Below are 22,707 nucleotides of genomic sequence, written 5' to 3'. Positions count from 1 at the left end.
ACTACACGCACACACACTACACGCACACCACACACACACACTACACGCACACACACACATTACACGCACACACACACCACACGCACACTACACACACACACTACACGCACACCACACACCACACACACACACACTACACGCACACACTACACGCACACTACACGCACACACACACTACACGCACACTACACACACTACACGCACACACACTACACGCACACACACGCACTACACGCACACACACTACACGCACACCACACACACACACTACACGCACACACACACATTACACGCACACACACACCACACGCACACTACACACACACACTACACGCACACCACACACCACACACACACACACTACACGCACACACTACACGCACACTACACGCACACACACACTACACGCACACTACACACACTACACGCACACACACTACACGCACACACACGCACTACACGCACACACACTACACGCACACCACACACACACACTACACGCACACACACACATTACACGCACACACACACCACACGCACACTACACACACACACTACACGCACACCACACACCACACACACACACACTACACGCACACACTACACGCACACTACACGCACACACACACTACACGCACACTACACACACTACACGCACACACACTACACGCACACACACGCACTACACGCACACACACTACACGCACACCACACACACACACTACACGCACACACACACATTACACGCACACACACACCACACGCACACTACACACACACACTACACGCACACCACACACCACACACACACACACTACACGCACACACTACACGCACACTACACGCACACACACACTACACGCACACTACACACACTACACGCACACACACTACACGCACACCACACACACACACTACACGCACACCACACACACACACTACACGCACACACACACTACACGCACACATACACGCACACACACACTACACGCACACCACACACACACACTACACGCACACTACACACACACACTACACGCACACACACACACTACACACACACCACACACTATACGCACACTACACACACACACTACACACACTACACACACACTACACGCACACTACACACACACACTACACGCACACTACACACACACACACTACACGCACACACACACTACATGCACACCACACACACACACTACACACGCACACTACACACACACACACTACACGCACACCACACACACACACACTACATGCACACACACACACTACACGCACACCACACACACACTACACACGCACACTACACACACACACACACTACACGCACACACACACTACACGCACACCACACACACACACACTACATGCACACACACACACTACACACACACTACACGCACACTACACGCACCATATCAACCCTCATTAGAATATGTGGACACCTGGATCTCTCTGCAGTGTTTAAAAACACGTTATTTGTTTTCCTTCCTAAATTCACTCACTGTGTCTCCTCCAGGTTGAGTGTAATTTCAGGCTATATACTAGGGCAGAGAAAATATAAAATAAATAAAATACAATTTCTTTCTTCAAGGAACTTCTTAATATTTAAAAAAGGATAAACAAATGCACGCATGTCTACATTATGAAACAGACTGTGATATCAGCCATAAGAATAGCACCCAATACCTTGGGAGCTCTAAGGAGATAAAGAATTTCTGGATTTGGGGACCACGAAAGACCCTGTGGACAAGAAAGCATTTGAACTTGGCGTCTAAGGGAGGGAGAGGATACCCGTGAGGGAACGTCACGAGGTGGCCTGAGCAAATTCTAGAAGGGGCAAAGCTTGCAGGTGTGTTTGGTGGGACATGGAGTCTATAAGGTTGGAGGCCAAGCACTGGATGCGGCTTGTTGGGAAATGAAGCCAGAGAGGCAGAAAAGAAATAGAGCGGAGAGAACGTTTGGGGGAAATAGAGACTGGGAGGAGCGGGATAATTAGGGCAAATGAAATAACGAGGAAAAGGAGCGTGAGGTTCAGGCCAGAGCTGACCAATATAAACACGATGTGAGCCACTAATATAATGTTAAGCTTTCTACTGGTTACACTAAAACAGATAAAAGGAAAAAAAAAAAAAAGAACAAAAGATAAAACAAGTAAAAAGAAATAGGTGAGATTAATTTTTAACATTTAACCCAATTATCTAAAATATATAAAATTTCAATGTGTAATCAATACAAAAAAATCATTAATGAGATATTTTATTTATTCATTTATTTTTTTGCAGTCTTCAAATCCAGCAGTTGTTTTCCATTTACAGTAATCTCAATTTGAACTGGACACATTTTAAGTGTTCAATAGCCACATGTGGCCCATGGCTGCCACACTGGACAGTGCAGATTTGGGTATAAAATAAGTTACATTGATGGCTATAGGTTTCAATGGTGAATCTATTTGAAGCATTACTTAAATCACAAGTCAAGAAATTCCATCCTTTTACTAAATATTTTTGGCATATAGCTTATTCCATACATAAAAAATTGTCTTCACAAAATGAGATAGCACATAAATGCTACCGCCAATCTTAATGCTCCGTTCAGATTAGAAAAAACTAAACAAAACCATAGCCTCCTTTTGGGCGTAGAATCACCAGGTGATTGGAAAGGATGCAAAAGAATATTCTGGACCAAACAGGTGAATAGCCCCTTCAATTAAGTAGGTTGTGATAAACCCATGGTTTATCTTAGTAGAAAAGCCAAACCAAGAATTGAAAGAAATATTCCACATAGAGGTGGGCTTTTTGGGGGCAGTTTGTTTTTCCTTCATTATCCAGCTAGAAAGGTAAAGATCAGTGTTGTCAACAGCGTTCTTAAATACCAGATACACCCAGGCCCAGAAAGGCCAGGCTCTGCCACAGGCAGCCTGCAGTCCTCTCAGGACAGCGGCGACAAGGCTGCCCAGTGACAGTGATGGAGCAGCCACCACGACCAGATCTGATGGCGGACGTGCTGGAAACCAGGGCACGGGAGGTGTCCCGTATCTGCTGTAATCTGGGCAAAGCCTGTTTGTCCATGTTGAATATTTAAAAATTCTCACTGGAGAAAGACATTATGAGTAGTAAAACCAGAAAGCGTTTTGCCTCCTTTAAGGCTGCGTTGTACGCCTGTTGCTATGTTTCCTTCTATTCACATCAAGAAGTGTGAGGTACAGTCTGTCGAGTAACTTTTTGGTGAACCTAAGAACTGAACTCTTTGCATTTCCACTTTGAGTGAGAGGAAAGGACAGAGAGAGGAAGAAGCTAGAGAGAGCAGAGTAACAACTTCATGTTTGTCTTTTGGTTTTTTTTGGCGGCTGGCCAATACAGGGACCCGAACCCTTGACCTTGGTGCTGTCAGCACCATGCTCTAAACGAGTGAGCTAACGGGCCAGTCCACAGAAAAACAATTTTAAAGTGGGAAAATGTTAAAAATATTTTAGGAAATGTTTGATTCTTTTTAGTCTGTAAGCTGGGGTTGAGGCTACAATTTTAAAGTGGGAAAATGTTAAAAATATTTTAGGAAATGTTTGATTCTTTTTAGTCTGCAAGCTGGGGTTGAGGCCTTCTTTTTAGTCTGTAAGCTGGGGTTGAGGCTGACCAAAATTCTCTGTGCTTCTGGTCTTTATAAACTTAGCCAAATAAAAAGTAAGTGGATTAGTCAGGGAAATACAGTTGGCTGCTTAGGATGAGATGTATTTAACTTGCCAAAACCCAAGGCTGCAAGGGGCGGTCGGACAGGCTCAGCCGCGGCTTGCCAGCTCAGACCGGGTGTGGCCACGAACACCACCGACTCTGGGTTCAAAGCCAGTCGTCTGAAAGCTCTCGCTGCAGCGCTGAAATGCCATTCTAATAAAGCCATTCTAATAATGTTATTAGTAAATGCCATCTAATAACGATGGTGACCATGACCTGCCACGCAGACCTTCCATCTGTACAGCACTCTGCGGGTGGTGCAGTTGGGTAGGAGTTCCCACTTACACCTTGTGGTTGAGGAAACCCAGGCCCAAGCATTTAAGTGACTTGTCACACAGTCAGTTCAGGGCAGAACTGAAGGCCACGTTTTCTCCCTCCCGGTCCAGGGCTGGAGTCTCCAGGCTTGAACCCAACACCCCTGCCGCCTCCCGTCTCCCCTCAAAGCAGGACGATGTTCTCCTGCTTTCCCACTGGACACTCAGGCCCCGCGTCATTCGTCCTATTGCCAGTAACTGGGACAGGTGCTGCTTCCTGAGACACGGGCACCAGAGAGCTCAGGTGTGGCCTACTTGTTTTCAAGAAGTTTTCTGGAGAGACCGATCTGAGGGACAATTCTTGTGGGAATTCAAGTCCAGTCTTACCCAAATCCTTGCTGTTCGTGGTAATTACCTCACTCTCTCGGGATAGAAGAGAGCCATGTTCCACACCAGTGCGCCCCCCCAGTCGTGGCCAATGAACACTGTTTGAGAGAGGCCCTGGAGAAGGAGGAAGAAGGGAACCTTCTGGAACAGAGGTCTGAGCACCCCAAGCCCACTGTCAGGTGACGATCGAGGGCTTCCTCTACCGACCCGCGGGAGCTACCCCACCATCCACCCTGTCAAGTCTCTCCTCCCACACACCCCTGGCCCTGAGCCCTCTACACAAAAGACCAGCCTTCTTCATCTTCTCAGAAGACTGTGGCCGTGTAATGAATGCCTCATCCATCTCTCCCTCCCTCAAATCAAATCTCGTTTCACCTCTTTTCTCTCCTTTCTCCTTTCTTCGAAAAGAAGCACAACGTACCTCCCCACGTTGCAAGTTCATCATCCGTTGAGTGGTTATGATTCTACCCCACCTCTTTTGGGAGCTCCCTGCCCTTCTGAACCACTAAAAGTTCAAAAGCATCTTTGGTTTCTTTCTGCTGCTACTGACAACCACAGCTCTCCTCGACTGAGCATGTAATATGACCCAAGAACTGCGCTAGGTGCTGACATCCGTTATCTGGTGTCCTTCCAATAACCTTCCATGCCCATTTTACAGGTGGGAAGACAGGCTCACAGCACGTAGACGACCTGCTCAAGACTGCACAGATGGTAAGGGCTGGGGCTGCACTCAGACAAGGTCTCCCAACCTAAAATCGGGCTGTCCCTTCGCCCGCACCCTGCTGCCCCCATCTGAGCACACAAGGGCCCCGCAGAGCCTCCCAGCCTCAACTCAGCTCCCGCCGTCTCCTGCCTCCCTCGTCCTGCCAACCTCCTTACGTTGCTCTGCACCAGCTGCCTCCCTGACAACCTTCTCAGGTCGCTGCAACTTGGCTTCCTCCCCAAGTGGAGGTGCTACTGTACAAATGTCTAAAAATGTGAAAGCAGCTTTGGAGCTGAGTAATGGGTAAAAGATGGAAGAGTTTTGAATTGCATAATAGAAAAAGACTATATTGTCATAAACAGCTAAGGACAATTCATGTTGAAATTCTAGCCCCCAATGTGATGGTATTAACAGATGGGGCCATTGGAGGTAATTAGGTCATGTGAATTGAGCCCTCATGAATGTGATTAGTGCCCTTATAAAAGAGGCCTCAGAAAGCTGCCTTGCCCCTTCCACCACATGCAGACACAGTGAGAAGGTGGCCATCTGCAAGCTGGGAACAGAGCCTTCACCAGACCCCAACCCTGATCTTGGACTTCACCCTTCAGACCTGTGAGAAAATCCATTTCTGTTGTTTAAGCCAAGCAGTCTGTGGTATTTTGATACAGCAGCCTGAGCTGACTAAGACATCCACTAATGAGGAATTCAGTTGAGGGGTTTTCAGTAATCCCATAACGTGCTGGTAAAGTGGGCAGCACACACGAAGTTCTCAGTGAGGACCTAAGAACCGACTGTCCAGTGCAGGAGAGCTGGCAGAGGGAGTGCCACGTGGGCTGAGACTTGGAGGCAGAGGCTTTCTGTCATGGGAGTGTTGTCAGTGGTGCTGCTGGTTTCCTGGCAACCAGGAGGCTGTTTCCTCCCCTGGGTCCCCCTTGGCCTTTGCTGTCACTCTAGAGCTGAATGGGGATTTGGGCCACAGTCTCCCCTCACCTTGGCCCTGGAGGCTCTGAGTTAGGGTCCCTCTTCCTGAAGGTGCTTATGCTCGTCTCAAAACAGGAGCTACATAGAGTCATCAGCCCACACACTAACTCCCCGGATCTGCCCGACAACTTCTTTACCAAAATAAGGTGATGTTTACAATTCTCAGGGTGGAGAGACGGTATAGTGGAGTATTGCAGGGTGCAATCTGGCTCTATTAGCTGTGACCTTGGGCAGTGCCTTTAACCTCCCTGTGACTCAGTTTCTTCTCCATCAAACGCTTAGAACACACAATCAATGCTTCATATATGCTGGCTATCATTTAGTAACATCACCTCAACTTTCAGTAAGAATTTATACCTGAAAGCTATGAAATGCTGCTTTCCTAGGATTCAGATGGGTACCCGAGCTTCTAGCTTATATCAATGAAAACACCAGGATAGAAAAGATGTTGTCAAAGATCCTTCTTACCTTACATAACACTTCCATGGAATATTCTTCTATTTCTGCAATTAAAAATAAAAGAAATATATTTAACTCACATGATTTAAAATATACTAACAAACTAAAAGGGCCGTTAGCCAAAAAAAACCCCCCAAAACAAAAAACCAAACAAACACACAAAACCTTACTAAACTCTCGCAGTGATGCAATCACACTTGTTTATTTGCTTTTGTTTCCTGTGTGTTTGGTGTTACCTATGAAATCCTCGCCAAGACCAACATCACGAAGTTTTTTCCCTATGTTTTCTCCTAGTAGTTTCACAGTGTCAGGTCTTATGTTTAAGTCTTTAATCCATTTTGAGTTGATTTTTGTGTATGGTGTAAAACAAGCGTCCAATTTCATTCTTCTGCATATTTCCCTGCCACCGTCTGTAGAAGAAACTATTCTTTCCGCGTGTGTATTCCTGGCACCCTTGTCAAAGATCGGTTGACCATATCATGTGTGAATCTACTTCTGGGCTCTCTATTCTGCTCTGTAGGTCTAAATGCCTGTCTCACTGTCTGAGTTTACTGTAGATTTGGAATACAGTTTAAAATGAGAAAGTGTGATCTCAGATGCCTTCAGCTTTGTCCTTTCTCAAGATTGACTCGGGCTATTTGTGGTCTTTTGTAATCCCATATGAATTGTAGAACTTCTTTTTCGAAATGCCACTGAGATTTTGATGGGGACTATATTGCATCTATAGATTGCTTTGGGTAGTATGGACATTTTAACAATAATAGAAATTCCAGATATCAAAAAGAAAGAACAAAAATTTGTGAAATCAGATGAATTATGAAAGTAATAATTCAAGAAAAGTTCCAAGAACACAAAGATAAATGTATCCAGCAGAGTGGATAAAAAAAAAAAAAAAAGACCCAGATCAGAGCATAATATCGTATAATTTCAGAACACAACAGATAATGAAAAGACCCTAAAAGTGTGAAAAGTAAGGGGAAAAAGACACCCTGTGGTCACATAGCAAGGTTCATGGGTCAGAATGGCCTGGGGCTTCCCAATAGCAACCGTGAAAGCTAAAAAGACTGGAACAAAGCCTTCACGGTCTTAAGGGAAAATGATTTGCAACCTAAAGTCCATCGTCAAATGATATTAAGTTTATATACAAGCAATCTGAAATGCACACGTGTGTGTGTGCGTGTGTGTGTGTGTGTGTGTGCGTGCGTGTGTGTGTGTGTGTATATATATATATTCCAAATCATTACTCTTGGCTTTAGAATTTGTCTTATATATGATCTTTCAACATCTAAATTATGTTTTCTAAAAAAATAAGTTATAATTAGAGTAAAACCATATGTATCAGTTTGTCAAGGAAATTTCTAGTTTATGCGGGTTATTAATAGTGTGTCTTTCATTTTTTTTGGCAGTTGGCCAGTACAGGGACGGAAACCTGAACCCTGGTGTTATCAGCACCATGCTCTAACTAACTGAGCTAACTGGCTAGACCTCTCTTCCACTTTTCCTAGTGCTCTAGGTTAAATGTTAAATTATATGACCAAGTTATGCCTAGGGAATTCAGAGAAGACTGCAGGATAGATGAATAAAGATAAGACATTTCAACAATTAAATTTAAAAAACAGAGGCCCTTAGCTGGCTCCCTGGGCATTTGAACTGCAGGCTATTCTTTGGCCCAGATGCTCCCGCATCATTGTGAGGCCGTGGCAGCCGCTGAGTCGACACCGCACCACTTAGCGAACGAATGCTCCAGACACTCCCTTGCACAACATGACTACTGGCCTTGCAGGTGATCACCAGAGTGACTGAGCCCCAGACCATGTCAGCCAGCTTCGCACACCGCAGCCAGACATTCTAGACGTGGTTATGGGGAAGTGACTCAGAAGAGGGGTGAGTGGCTGGTTGGGCTCACTAAGCCACCACTGCCTGCTGCGTTGCTGACACACGGAGGGACCCAGGATTCTGCCTCACGCCCGGGTGCCTCACATTACTGCCTCTACACCCAAGATTCTTAAAGTTCTTAACAGTTTTGGATTGAGGACCTCTCTGAAACTCGTAAAAACAATGAACTCCCCGCACTGCAGGAAAATGCTCATAAACCTCCTCGTCTCAGGGGCTCACAGGCCTCCTGATGCCTATCCTTAAATAGTTTCCCACTGGGAAATGAACCCACAGATGCTGGGTTAAGAATCTGGCCAATGAATTACCATATGATCTTACAATTCTACTTCCGGGTATATACCCTGAGGAACTGACAGCAGGGACACTAACAGACATGTGCACACCCATGTTCACAGCAGCACTATTCACAATAGCCAAAATGTGGAAGCCACCCAGGTGTCCTTCAATGGATGAGTGGATAAATACAATGCGGTCTACGCATACTCTGGAATATTACCCAGCCTTAAAAAGGAAGGAAATCCTGCTATGAACCTTGAAGACACCATGTTAAGTGGAAGAGAACAGTTACAAAAAGACCAGTACATATTATTTGATTTATATGAGGTCCTTAGAGTCAGATTCATAGAGACAGAAAGTAGAATAGTGGGTGCCAGGGGCTGGGGGAGGGAAAATGGGGAATTAGTGTTTAATGGGTTTAGAGTTTCAATTTTGCCAGATAAAAAAAGTTCTGGAGATGTAAGGAACATCCTACAATCCCAACGATCAGCTGGAGACTCCCTCAGGCACAGGCCTTTGCGTTTCCTGTGTTCATTCAGAGTATGGGGCACAGGCACGGCTGAGGCCCAAAGTGCACAGAGAAGGGTATCACAGGCGAGGAGTGGGGTGAGGGCAGACACCTTACGGGGCTGTCTGCTCTGGCCTGGGACCAGGGAAAGCACAGTGGGGCTGGAGAGGGTGGACAGCTCGATGGCGAGACTGACACAGCACAAGTGCAAGACGCCAACGCACCTGGAGGAGCGGATGAGTCTCCATAGCCTTTCATGTCCACAGCCAGAACTCGGTAACCCGCCTGGGCCAGAGCAGGGATCTAGAAAACAAACAATTCAGGCACACTCCAGTATGGTCTCATCAGTCCTTGGCTGACACTCCCTCCTGGCTTCCCTCTATCTCCCTGTTCCTGTAAACGGCTCAATCCAAAGTGCCACGTGGCACTCTGATATACTCACCATGGGGCTAGAGCAAGCTCACCTGGATAGGTGAGTGCGGTCTCACCGGATGGTGGTACAGTCTGTGCACTGCATAAATACCACATCTAAGAGAGCACATTTCCTAGCAAAGTCCTTGTAGATTGCTACATTCATTACAAAGACTTGCCAGTCAGTGGTGTAGGGTGTCTTGAAGAATCTGTCCTTTTCTAATCTGCAAAGGTGCTTTATGGCCTAGCACAGCCCTGAGGTCTCCAGCCATCTCCTGCCCCAAAATGTCTGAGGCGTGGGTGGTAACACTCTGGAGACGATGTTCCCTGTAAGGTTTCAGCTTCTTCATGACATTCCGGGCTGGGCCACACCATCTAGACCTCCCTTGCCCTCACCTGTCTGGGGAGTGCCTTCCTCAGTTTCCCCTACCTGGTACCTCCAAGAGAACCAGCTCTCAGGGAATCCATGGCAGAGGCACACAGGAGGGCCAGAGCCCAGCTCCACAAAATGCAGATGGACTCCAGGCTGCAGAAGAGAGAGGTCAGTGATTAGTGACACAGTGTCAGGCTGGTCAGAACTAGGCACCCCTCCTGCAGGCTGCTTGCCACGACCATCGCAGTCGGTCACCGCACCTCACAGAATACCCCTTTCTCAGCTAAGGACCCAGTGTTAGAGGAGATGGCTGAGAAGACATACAGGCCAAACTTCAGTAAAAACAGGCAGATTTCCTGGCAGCCTAAGAAGGCTGAAGAGAAGATCATGATGTTGGAAAAAGCCAGAAAGAAAACAAGTTTGCCTTCCCCTCTACAATGCCCTCAGACTGTCAGAGTTTCTGGTGCTGTTCTGGCATGTTTTTAGTATTTTAGACAGGGGGCTGATTTTGTGCACAGCATATTCATGGTCATGTGCAGAGTGACATGATTATTTTGTTAAAAGCTATTTATTTCTTAAAAATGAAAATTTTTCATGTTTTGCTACACTTATAGTTCTTTTGGGGGCTCTGTGAGTATGGCAGAGCCTGTGGTGGCTCAGCACTATCTGTATGCTCCTCTTCTTCCTGGCACACGGTGGCACTTTTCAGACACCCTTTCCCACCTCTAACAGCTGGCATGGCCATGCACTGAGTCCTGGCCAGTGGCAAATGTGTGCTCCATCCAGGGCCCACATGAACCTCCTGCACTTTCCCTCTCTCCACCTGAATGGGTCAGGCATCGAGGAAGGTGGAGGCAGCAGAGAGAAGGAGCCTGGGTTCCTGAGTGACCACGTGGAGCACGCCGGCCTGCACTGCACAGGAGCTGGAGAGAAACACACTTGGTGCCATCAGGGTCTAAGCAAACCAAGTGAAATAATGTATCATCAAAGTGCCATTTTATTCCCCAAAGTACACATCTCCAACATTCTAATAGAAGCGCATGAGGAAAATCAGAAACCCATCATAGAAATTCACTTGGAACAATTCCACTTGGTTGTACGAGCACCTCAGACTCCTCTAAGCTGGTGGCCCATGCTGGAAGTTTCATTCGTGATCACAACAAGCTATTTTGCTGAAGAAAACATTGGGGGGCATTTCGCAAACCCTTTCAAGGACTACAATCTATTTATCAGAATATGTTCCATCGTCTTCCCTTTGGTACTTGGCAAAAGTTAACTTTAAATTCCAGACTCCTCACATCGGAAAATGTTATAATGCTTGTGTCTGATCAAACAATCCTAATTTGCCTGTGTTCTAACAGGGATCCCAACGAAAAGGCTCGCTCCTGAGGCTTCACATCTGGCCCAACTGCAGAGCTCAGCCAGTGCACATCCCATCCCATCCTCTATTTGTAGATGTTAAAGACACAGCCATAAAGCCAGACTGTGGGAGGTCCGTTACCGCCCAGTTCAGGTTGGGTTAGCACCCAGCGGCCATCCACGCACCAGCACCGTGAGAGCCTGGCTCTGCCAGGACTCCCCATAGGCTCACTGCCCTGGCTCTTAAATCTGTAGTGGGGGCAGGGGGTGCTACAGCAGTGCTGATCACACTTCTTTAAGGTCAAGTGCAGAATCTCTTGAATCTGGCTGCATGTGCAAGTGTCAGGAGGACTAGGAACTAACCCCCTCCATGGCAGTGAAGACTAAAGGTTCATCCAGCTCTGGCCCAGGCAAGAAGCCCCTCACTCCCACAACTGCCAGAGAGACAGATCTGAAGGGACCTTAACCAACATTTGCTCCATCAGGAGTACCCAGAATTACAGGAGGGACTGTGGAGATGCTGACCCATGGCTTTCCTACCAGAAAAACCTCTCTTACTACCCAACTCCCACTCAGCCTTGGATGCTCACTTGGTGATACCTGCTGGGCCACACCACCAGTATTTACATTCCTGCCCCCACCTGCACAGAACCCACTCTGAGGACTTCTTGGTATGGCTATTAAGCAGGGACCTCGTCCTGTGATGTAGCCGCAGGGGCTGAGAACATACATCTCCTTAGACCGTCAAATCCCTGGGGTCACAGAAGACACCCCATTCACCATGGTCTTTCTCTCTGTGGCTGGCAAACAGCAAATGCTCAAAAACTATCTGTGGGTTGTCCTCCAGGGTAGCATGTCTCCCCAGGCAATCTGAGGCCAGCACATCTCAGGCCACAGAGCTCCTGTTCATCAGCAACTGTTCCCAGAGCACGAAGGTGTTCCACATGCAGCATTTCACTTAATCTTTATAGGAACCTTGTGGGGACATGCTACCATCACGTCATTAGGAAGCTGTGGAAGCCAAGGAGCAGAAGCTTGCCCACAGTCTCATCAGCAGGTGGCAAAGTCAGGATTCAAACAGGGTCTGTCTGGCTCCAAGGAGCTGGACAGCCTGGTTTTGCTCTGGAGTTGGCCCACAGCTTTAGGGGCCTTCCCACCCACATGGGACCAATGACAAATGAAGAAAGATCCCACAGTGAACCCGGGAAGGTGTTCTAAAGCCCTGCTCTGTATCAGCAGTCGGGGTAGACCTCCCGGCCAGTTCAGGAGTCAGCCCCTCTGCACGTGGCCATGACCTTGCACTAGCCCTGACCACTGGGCATTCTGATGACCTTTTCCCTCTCTATCCTCAGCATGGGCTCCTTGAGGATGGGTCTGTCCTGTTCATCACTGTGTCCTTCATACCCGGCCTGTGCCTACACGAAGGAAGTACATGATAAATGCCTGTTGGATGAAAAACGTTCTCCCTAGAACGCAGGCTGGCCATGCACACACTCTGGCACCTGAGGCTATCCAAGGCCCTCGCGGCCTGCTGTTCTGTGGGGGTCTGAGCACATCGGTCACACTGCGTTACATAATCTGAGGCAGGGTCCATGTCTTCTATTGATTTTTGAGAAATGAGATTTGTGGGAAATAGTTTCCTTACACATGGCAGATGCTCAACCACACTTAAAATTTAACACGTGTCTCTGCTGGTCATCTTGGGTGACCTGGCCAGAGAGTGGCTGAGAGGGCTTACTTACCTTCACTGTCACATACCCATGGCTCACGTCACTGGGACTGCAGGGGGGTGGCAGAGGGGCTGCGGGATGGAGGGGCTGGAAGAAAGTACGAGAGGCACAGTGAGGGAGAAGCCGCAGCTCCTTCTGGGAGAAGCTCTCAGAGCTTACAAAACTCCTGGGCACTGGCACTGGAGGAGGTCTCAGCGGTCACCTCTGCCACCCCATCCTGCCTCTTCCTGGTGATCAACCAAGCCTTGTCCCTCTCCTCTCTGGCATACAGCTGGACTCCATTGCCTGCCTCCCAAATTCTCAATATTTACTCTAAAGAGCAAGGTGGCTTTGCACATCCCCTCTTGTCTTGGTTTCCCTGACTTTGGCACCAACCCTAGTGTAAATTCTTGCTCTCAGAGCATCCAGTTCCCTGTTCTGACTGCAGAGAAAGAAAGAAGATGTTTTCCAGGGACATTGTGCTCATACACAACGGGCAACAGACTCCCCCCTCAAGGGGCCCGGGATCATGCCCCGAGTAATGAACGCCACGGAATCTGGGTCCTCCCCACACTTTCTCTCTCATGGGAACATAACCCCAGAGGAGTGGCAGGAAACCTATGCCCACTCAGACGTGAGGTTACCTGCAGCCCAGTTACTTTCTCCAGCTCCCTCAGGGCTGTGTCGGTGTCGTGGACCAGGATGGTGACCATTCCCAAGTCACGGGCCGGCTTCAGATAACCCCCAATGTCATCTAAGAAGACAACCTGAACCCAAAACAGCAGGGACGCTAGCATCACATCATGCAGAGAAAAACTCTTGCATGTGGGAGAATGCCAGAAAGAAGCCCATCAAAACGCACATGGGGGTTCCTTATGAGGACATTAAGAATTCCTTTTCTTTCACTGTAACCCTTTACTTTTAAAATTAAAAGCATTTAATTACATACACATGAACACATAGGTAAATATGTCCCCACATACACCTAATGGTTTCAGCCAATTCTGAAAATGCAAGAAGTTTAGGGGAGGATAGAGACGTATCAAGATGACATTAAACTTCACGTGGGAAAATTGACATGTAAGAACAGACACAGAAAAGGTCTGGAAAAGAACGGTAACAAGGGCAAACAATAAAAGAAACGATGAAGCTACAAAGGGCAGAAGAGTTTGGTACTAGAAAGGAAATAGACAAGTGGCCAGAATTAGACCAAAATGCAAATGAGAATTTTGTTTCTAATAAAGGGGTCATGTCCAGTGGGTGAGGAAGACCATTTAATGGTGCTGGTATGACCAGTTAACTGTTTAGGGAAAAAAGTGGATTCTTACTTCCCATCTTACGCCAAAATAAATTCTGAATGGATCAAAGATTTAAATTTAAAAAGAAAGAAAAATAAAAGAAAGAAAAGGCCCTGAAAGAGAAGAAACTGTGGGTGCATTTATTTATAATCTCAGACAAGGGTGGCCTCGAGTTCTAAGCAGTGCATCCATCCTGCTCTGTCCACCTCTACTTACGCGCAGAGTTCTCAGCACACGCAGGTGGGCAAAGCCCAAGTCCCAGAGGAGAAAAGGCCTGGTTCTGGGACTGGGCCCGGAAGGGCCCCGGGATGGAGTCCAGGGTCTGCTCTGATCAGCTCGTGGGGGAGGCAGGGCCAGTGAGACAGGGTCGGAGATGCTGGGGGAAGGAACTTAACCTTGGTCCAAATGCCTTTCGGAGGTTACAGTCGGGGACACCATAAAAACCGTGTTTTAGGACAGGCAGTCTGGAGACAAGACGAGTGGCAGGCTATAGGGGCAAAAGGTGCCTGGTGGGAGACCGTGGCAATATTGGAGCCCATCCTCACTCCCTCCTTGGTGGGGTGACCCTGACTAGCCCTGTGACCTTGGGAAAGTCTCCCAGAGTCTCAATTTTTTCATAAATAAATGAGGCAGTTGATCTAAGAGATTTGATGATGGTTGTTTTGACCCAGGTCCTTTAAAAGCCACATAAAGGAGCCACATGCCCACCTCTGGTAGAACTTTCTAGACTGAAGAATGGGTTAAACTCCTTTAGGAGAAGTCCTGGCCCGGGAGGAGTGGACCTAGAACGTCCTGCCAGGCCCCAGATGTACCCCTCCTGCTCCCTCAACTTTCCCTTGGTTGCAATATCTCTGCAACATTCTTCTCTCCTGAAAGCAAGTGTCTACGTACCTCACTGGGTCTGGCCTTCAGCGTGTCCAGTACAAACTTGTAGATCCGAGGCTCCGGCTTAGCCATTCCGACCCTGCACGACTCGATCAGGAAGTCAAAGTGAGGACTCAGCTCACACATCAGCTGGGCCAGGCTGCCTCTCTCGGCGCTGTCATCCAGCCAGTTGTTGGTGAGGAGGCAGGTCGCAAGTCCTGTGCAAGAAGACAAAGGGGACCGGCCCGGTGGTGCACTCGGTAGAGTGCGGTGCTTGGGAGTGTGGCGGCGCTCCCGCCGAGGGCTCGGATCCCATATAGAGACCGGTCTGCTCACTGGTTGAGCGTGGTGCGGGCGTGACACCGAGGGTTGCGATCCCGTTACCAGTCACGAAAAAAGACAAAAAAAAGGAAAAAAAAAAAGAAGACAAAGGGAATGACCAGCTACGGAACTCTGCCCTGAGGTGCTCTGGGTGACCCCAGCGGGCCCTGATCAGGGGGCCAAGTAGCATCCTGCTCACATCAGTGCCCAGCTTTCAGGGAATGAGGTGGTAAAGATTCATCTTTCCCCACAAGAACCTCCTGACACAGACACGGGAGAAAGCTGTGTACATTAAGCTTTTGACACCCGGATGGAGACGCTTGAATCCCTTCATCCCTTACAAGTGCAGAGGAATGTCCCAACACCCTCCGCCCATCTCATCAGTGTCCCCACACCCTCAGCCCGTCTCATCACAGTGTCCTGACACCCTCAGCCCGTCTCATCAGTGTCCCAACACCCTCAGCCCATCTCATCACAGTGTCCTGACACCCTCAGCCCGTCTCATCAGTGTCCCAACACCCTCAGCCCATCTCATCACAGTGTCCTGACACCCTCAGCCCGTCTCATCACAGTGTCCTGACACCCTCAGCCCGTCTCATCAGTGTCCCGACACCCTCCTCCTGTCTCATCAGTGTCCCCACACCCTCAGCCCATCTCATCACAGTGTCCTGACACCCTCAGCCCGTCTCATCAGTGTCCCAACACCCTCAGCCCATCTCATTACAGTGTCCTGACACCCTCAGCCCAACTCATCACAGTGTCCCGACACCCTCCTCCTGTCTCATCAGTGTCCCCACACCCTCAGCCCATCTCATCACAGTGTCCCGACACCCTCCTCCTGTCTCATCAGTGTCCCCACACCCTCAGCCCATCTGATCACAGTGTCCTGATATTCGGTGGCTCATCTGATCCTCACCACCTTTGGGGTGGGCAAAGCGGCTCTTCCCATCCCTTATGTACAGATGAGCAAATCTAAGCTCTGATGAGTTACAAGCCGCCCACAGCCCCCAGTGAAGCCCCAAGGTTCTTTCTAGTCCACGCCACTGCAAACTCTGCCTGACTACCTTTCAAAACACCTGCCATGGGTACCAGGGACTGAGTTCCCATTTCTGTCTTTGTCTGCCTCACCAGTGAAGGTGACAACCAGGCAATGCTGGAAGCAAGATATGGATGCGTTGATGGGGAGACGCTTCCCACGTAATACGAGGGAGGAATTGTGGATGTGGGATGGCTTAGCCACAGCCACACAAGTCTGCTGAGAAGAGAGTGGAACGGTTTCAAGGATGCCTGTGAAGAGCAGGGCACTGTCTTCTGATGAGTGTGATTTCGTGTCTTAGGCTACTGACATGATCTAAGGCCTGCATGAGCCAGCTCATAGCTCGGTGACTCTGACACCCAGAGGCTGAGAAAATCATAGTTGCTTAAAAGGCCTTGCTTTTGAATCACTGTGACAAGAGGTCAGGTCATTCAGGTCATTACTATTAGCATCAGCAGGAGAGAATTTTGCTCACAGGGCAGTCACTGGCATACATTACTTTACTAGTAAAATCATGTCATTTTCCAGTTATTCTTATAGTGTTGTTTTTTGCCATTTGATAAAACTTGTTTCGGGGCCATGCCTTTCCATCATGCCCTTCTATCAAGTCCATCAAGGCCCAGAAGATATGAGATCTCACAACACACTAAATTGTATTCTGACCTAACTCCCCTGAGAGTTCTGATGTGGTTGGGCCAGAGAATGGCAGATAGTGGACCCTTACCCTTCTTTCTAAGAGCGAGAGCTGCCTGGAGCATGGGGTGGTTGATTGTTCTTGCTGAAACTGCCTTGCCTAAGATTTGATTTATTGAGAAATTCTTGGGGAGGCAGATTCCAGAGGCCTCGGAGCGTTTCCTGCAGTCTTCTTCCATGAGCGGTAGCCACTGTAAACATGAATTGACAAGGGACTAAGTTAGTAGGACCATTCTAAAAAGCTTGGCAGTAACTACTAAATCTGAACATGTACATTCCCTGAGACCAACTAATTCCACTCTTGGACACATACACACTGGAAATGTCAACATATGTTTCTCAAAAGCCAGGAACAGAAATGTTCATAGTTGCACTATTCCTAAGAGTCCCAAACTACAAACCACACAAATGCCCACTGGCAACAGAATGGATAGATTATGGTATATTTATACACTACCATAGCAGTACTGCTCCTAAGAACCCTATCCTAGTCTGTTTGGGCAGCTATAACAAAATGTGAGAGGCTGCGTGGCCTGTAAACAACAGAAATGTCTTTCTCACAGTCCTGGAGGCTGGAAGTCCAAGGTCAAGGCACTGGCAGATTCAGTGTCCAGTGAGGGCCCACTTCCTGGTTTGTAGATGGCACTTGCTTGCTGTGTCTTTACATGGTGGCAGGGACTAGCTAGCTCCCTGGGATCTCTTTCATAAGGCACTAATCCCACTCATGAGGGCTCTACCCTTATGACCTAATCATCTCTTACAGGCCATACCTCCTAATACCATCACCTTGGGGGTATGGATTTCGATGTATAAATTTGTGGAAGGGCCACAAACATTCAGACCAAGCACGCCTTAAATGAGAAACTACACAAATGCCCACTGTTATGAGCTGAATTGTGTCCCCTTAAAATTCGTATGTTGGAGTCCCAACCCTCACTACCAAAAAATGAGACTGTATTTGGAGACAGAGTTTTTGTAGAAGTAATTAAGGTAAAATGAGGTCATATAGGTGGGCCTTAATCCAACATGACTGGTGTCCTCATAAGAAGAGGAGACTAGGATACATACAAGCACAGAGGGATGACCATGTGAGGACTCATGGGAGGAGGCAGCATCTGCAAGCCAAGGAAAGAGGCCTCAGGAAACACACGCTCTGCCACACCTTGACCTGGGACTTCCAGAACCATGAGAAATGTCTGTTGTTAGGCCACTCAGTCTGTGGTATTTTGTTATGGCAGCCTGCTATAGACGATATGCTTGTGCCACACCCATTCATATGTTGAAATCCTAACCCCATGGCAATGGTATTAGGAGATGGGGCCTTTAGGAGGTAATTAGGTCACGCAGGTGAAACCCTCATGAAAGGGATTAGTGCCCTTAATAAAAAGACATGAGAGAGCGAGCTTTTTCCCTCCCCCTGCTTTTCCACCATGTGAGACCACAGCAAGCAGATGGCCATTTGGAAACCAGGAAGGGGACCCGCACCAGGCACCAAGCCAACTGGTGCCTTGGTCTTGGACTTCCCAACCTCCAGAACTGTGAGAGATACATGTTTGTTGTTGAAGTCACCCAGCCTACTTTATATTTGTTATAGCATCTGGAGCTGAGACACAGCCCGAGCAAACCCATAAACTCACTAATAGCAGAATGGATTGTGTTACACACACTATCATAGTAGAACTATTTGTAATAGTCCCAATCTGAAAACTATCTGAACACCCGTTGATAGCAGAATGGATACATAGATTGGGATCTATTTGCACAATGAATACTACGCAGCAATGAGAATAAAACTACCTGCAACTGAATGCAAGACACCTATAAATCTCCACATAGAGTGCTGAGTAATAGATGCTAGACACAGCGAAGGAGTTCATCTGTGTGATTCCAAGTATGTAGAGTACAAATGGGCAAAAGTGACCTATTCGGGGAGAAGTCAGGGTGGGAGTCAGTCACTCTGGGAGGAGCAGTGTCCAGAGGGGCACACGGGAAGGACCTACAGTGCTGGTGATGCTTCATTTCTTATCACTCAGTTTGTGGAAATTCATAAGGCTGTATACTGTGTGTATTTTTCTGTCCATGCAGTACACATAAATGGAAAATTTAAAGATGACATTTGTTCCCAAGACCCGACTCTCTCAAAGACAAACCAAGCCTAAGTAAACCTTTACAATGGTATAATTTGTTTTTTCAGATTTTGTCCTCTAACCTGGAAGTTTCCTGGAAGCTACACACAGACTATCAGAAGCCACTAAAGGAGTCTGAATGGGATGCAGGATTTCGTAGGGATAACTGGAAATACATTTTATAGTTCCTTATGTTCATTGAAATATATAGCAGGCCACTCTCTCCTTACCCTCCAACAATGTCACTGAAGCTTTTTAACTGAATAAAGCTCCAGTGACATTTGTTCCCAGTAGCATCACCACAGTTTTTATTCATTGGTTGCCACAATGTGTGTGTGTGAATCTTAAACTGACAGCAGTGCTCCCTGCGTTAATACCACACCTGTCTTCACAGAAAAGCTAGGCTTTTGCTTTCTGTCATGGTGGGTCCATGGATTCATTGGTTGCCACAATGTGTGTGTGTGAATCTTAAACTGACAGCAGTGCTCCCTGCGTTTATACCACACCTGTCTTCACAGAAAAGCTAGGCTTTTGCTTTCTGTCATGGTGGGTCCATGGCAGGAACCCTCTTACAGATAACAATGATCAATTCTGGACAAAATATGAAAAGACATATACCTACTATTTGTGGCCTTGCTCAGCTTTCAGGTATCAGTCATGGCTTTGCCATATCTCTGCCAATAGTTTTTTTAAAAAATCTGATTTATTAAAATCAGATAAATAATTACTTATCATCAAATTCACATGTTTTAATTGTATGATCCAATGATTCATAGTAAATTTACAGAGTTATGCAAACATCACCACATGCCGGTTTTATCACATTTCCATCCTCTCAGAGTTCCCTGACAGAGTGACGGGTGGCTATAATTCATACATTTAAAAAATACATAGAATGTTTTATCTGTGTGCTTATAGAGTAGATTCTCAACAGCCTTTCTTCTTAGAGAGGCACTCCTTGAAAATTCAAGTGGCTTTAGACCCTGGTTACTTTGTAAAAAAAATAATTGAGGTCATGGTAAAAATAATAACTACTTATTACTGACTGCTTACTGTGTGCCAGGCATTTGCTAAGCACTTTCCAAGCTTCACAACCAACAAAATGTGTAGTATTGTCACCCCGTCCTCAGATGGCAAAATGGGACTTTCAGAGATTGTGTCACTTTCTGTGGCCACACAGTCTGTAAGTGGGAGCTCTGATTCAAACCCTGATCTCTGACTCCGAAGTCTAATCATTACACAGTGACTGAATTAACAGACGCAGTGGCCCTGTCCTAACACAGTTACTCTGGCTGAAGTTACTCCCTGCACAGCTCTTTGAGGGCTTGGAAACTTTCCTCTGGTTGGCCCAAAGAGACTACAAAACAGCCTTGAATGTCAGTTCATATATCCCCAGTCCTTCCAAGGTCACTTGAGTGAGTTACGTGCCATGAGGGATGAAAGGGTGAAGAACGGGCATGTAGGTAGAGAATGCTCACCCAAGGGGGTCTCTGTGGTGTCCCCTCACCTGGGAAAATGTGATCTCTCCTCTCAATAGACGGGCACTGCAACCATCTGGGCCTCCTTTCTGGAAAGCTTCATTCAGAAAGCCTCTGGAAGACAAAGACACCACGACAACATCACGGACGTTCCGATGACTTCATTGTGGCAGCACATAAAAGACAGACACCATTCATAATCACTGACAAACTGTCCCGAGAAAGGCATGCTGCCATGACAGGAAAACACAAGGTACAAGTTGGGATTTTTTTTTGTCTTAGTCCATCTCTGTTGCTTAAAACAGAATACCCAAGACCAGATCATTTATAAAGAAATGAATTTATTCCTCCAGTTCTGGAGGCTGGAAAGCCCCAGATTGAGGAGGAGCATTTAGTAAGGCTCTCTCTGCTGGTGAGAACTCTCTGTGGAGTCCCAAGGTGGTGCAGGGCATCACATGGTGAGAGGGCTGAGTGCGCTCCCATGCCAGCTCAACTCCAGCTCAACCAGCTCCACTCCCATGATGACCCATTAATCCAGTAACCCATTAATCCATTCCTGAGGGCAGAGCTCTGATGAGCCAGTCATTTCCCAAAGGCCCCCACTGTCAATACTGCCACACTGGAGATTAAGTTTTAACATGGGTTTTGAAGAGGACATTCAAACCATAGCAGCCCGCAAGGAGCTGTTCAACTGAGGACATGAGACCATTAACAAAATGATAAAAATGGTCAAAGAAAAAGCCACTCATGGGAAACCATCTAGCAGAAACTCTTCAACTGAAGGTGCTTCCTGCTTTACCATTTAAGGAACAAAATCAAGACTGGACATGAGGTTATGGCAGACCTCAGCTCATTTGCACAAGGCATTGCTCCAAAAGACTTTTTCATTAGTTCACTTTCTTTAAAAGTAATTAAAATTTTTTTTTTCCTAATTTTGAGACTGTATATATGTTTTCTGTTTTATCTTAATTCTCCAATTCTTTTTTAAGTTTCCTGCAGTAAGGGTTGAATTGTGTCCCTCCCCAATTCATATGTTGAAGTTCTAACCTCCAATACTTTAGAATGTGACTGTTTTGGGAGATAGGGTCTTTAAGAGGTAATTTAGGTAAAATGAGGTCATTAAGGTGGGCCCTAATCCAATATGGTTGGTGTCCTTATAAGAAGAGGAAGTCGAGATACAGATTAGAACAGAGGTAAGACCATGTGAGGACACAAGGAGAAGACGCCACCTACAAGCCAAGGAGAGAGATCTCAGAAGGAGCCAGCCCTGTCAACACCTTGATCTTGAGCTTCCAGCCTCCAAAACTGTGAAAGAATAAATGTCTGCTGTTTAAGCCTATGGTATTTATGATAGCATCCACAGCAAATAAATACAGCTTGGCTCTTATTGACTGGAATTGGCAAGCCAGTTAAAATTGTTTACCATTCCTGAGTAAGAGGATGAACATCTCGTACCTGGAAGTTTCATTTCTGATAATAGACAAGCACATTTTCCCAGACTAACCCTCTTACAGGTAACAATGATCAATTCTGGACAAAATATGAAAAGACATATACCTACTATTTGTGGCCTTGCTCAGCTTTCAGGTATCAGTCATGGCTTTGCCATATCTCTGCCAATAGTTTTTTAAAAAAAATCTGATTTATTAAAATCAGATAAGTAATTACTTATCATCAAATTCACATGTTTTAATTGTATGATCCAATGATTCATAGTAAATTTACAGAGTTATGCAAACATCACCACATGCCGGTTTTATCACATTTCCATCCTCTCAGAAAGATCCCTTATGCCCGTCAGCAGCTGCCCTCCAGTCCAAGAAGCAATGAGCAATTGG

The 22,707-nt window shown here is 46.9% G+C and overlaps 1 protein-coding gene across 1 annotated transcript; it reads right to left on the bottom strand.

The window, feature by feature from the left end:
- Window positions 1-6,476: 6,476 nt before the first annotated feature.
- Window positions 6,477-20,979, bottom strand: LOC103581931 (bifunctional epoxide hydrolase 2-like). Its single transcript, XM_008563642.1, has 8 exons — window positions 20,899-20,979; window positions 17,297-17,456; window positions 15,243-15,433; window positions 13,698-13,820; window positions 13,087-13,161; window positions 10,043-10,138; window positions 9,426-9,504; window positions 6,477-6,565 (listed from the first exon to the last, which is right to left on the bottom strand). Exons 2-8 carry the CDS (start codon window positions 17,442-17,444, stop codon window positions 6,477-6,479), a joined length of 801 nt encoding a protein of 266 aa, XP_008561864.1. The 5' UTR covers window positions 17,445-17,456; window positions 20,899-20,979.
- Window positions 20,980-22,707: the final 1,728 nt, after the last annotated feature.

This window comes from Galeopterus variegatus, unplaced genomic scaffold (genome assembly GCF_000696425.1).
Source record: "Galeopterus variegatus unplaced genomic scaffold, G_variegatus-3.0.2 Scaffold14336, whole genome shotgun sequence".
NCBI lineage: Eukaryota > Metazoa > Chordata > Mammalia > Dermoptera > Cynocephalidae > Galeopterus > Galeopterus variegatus.
Note: the sequence above shows the minus strand (reverse complement) of the source record. Positions and strands in the feature narration are given on the sequence as shown.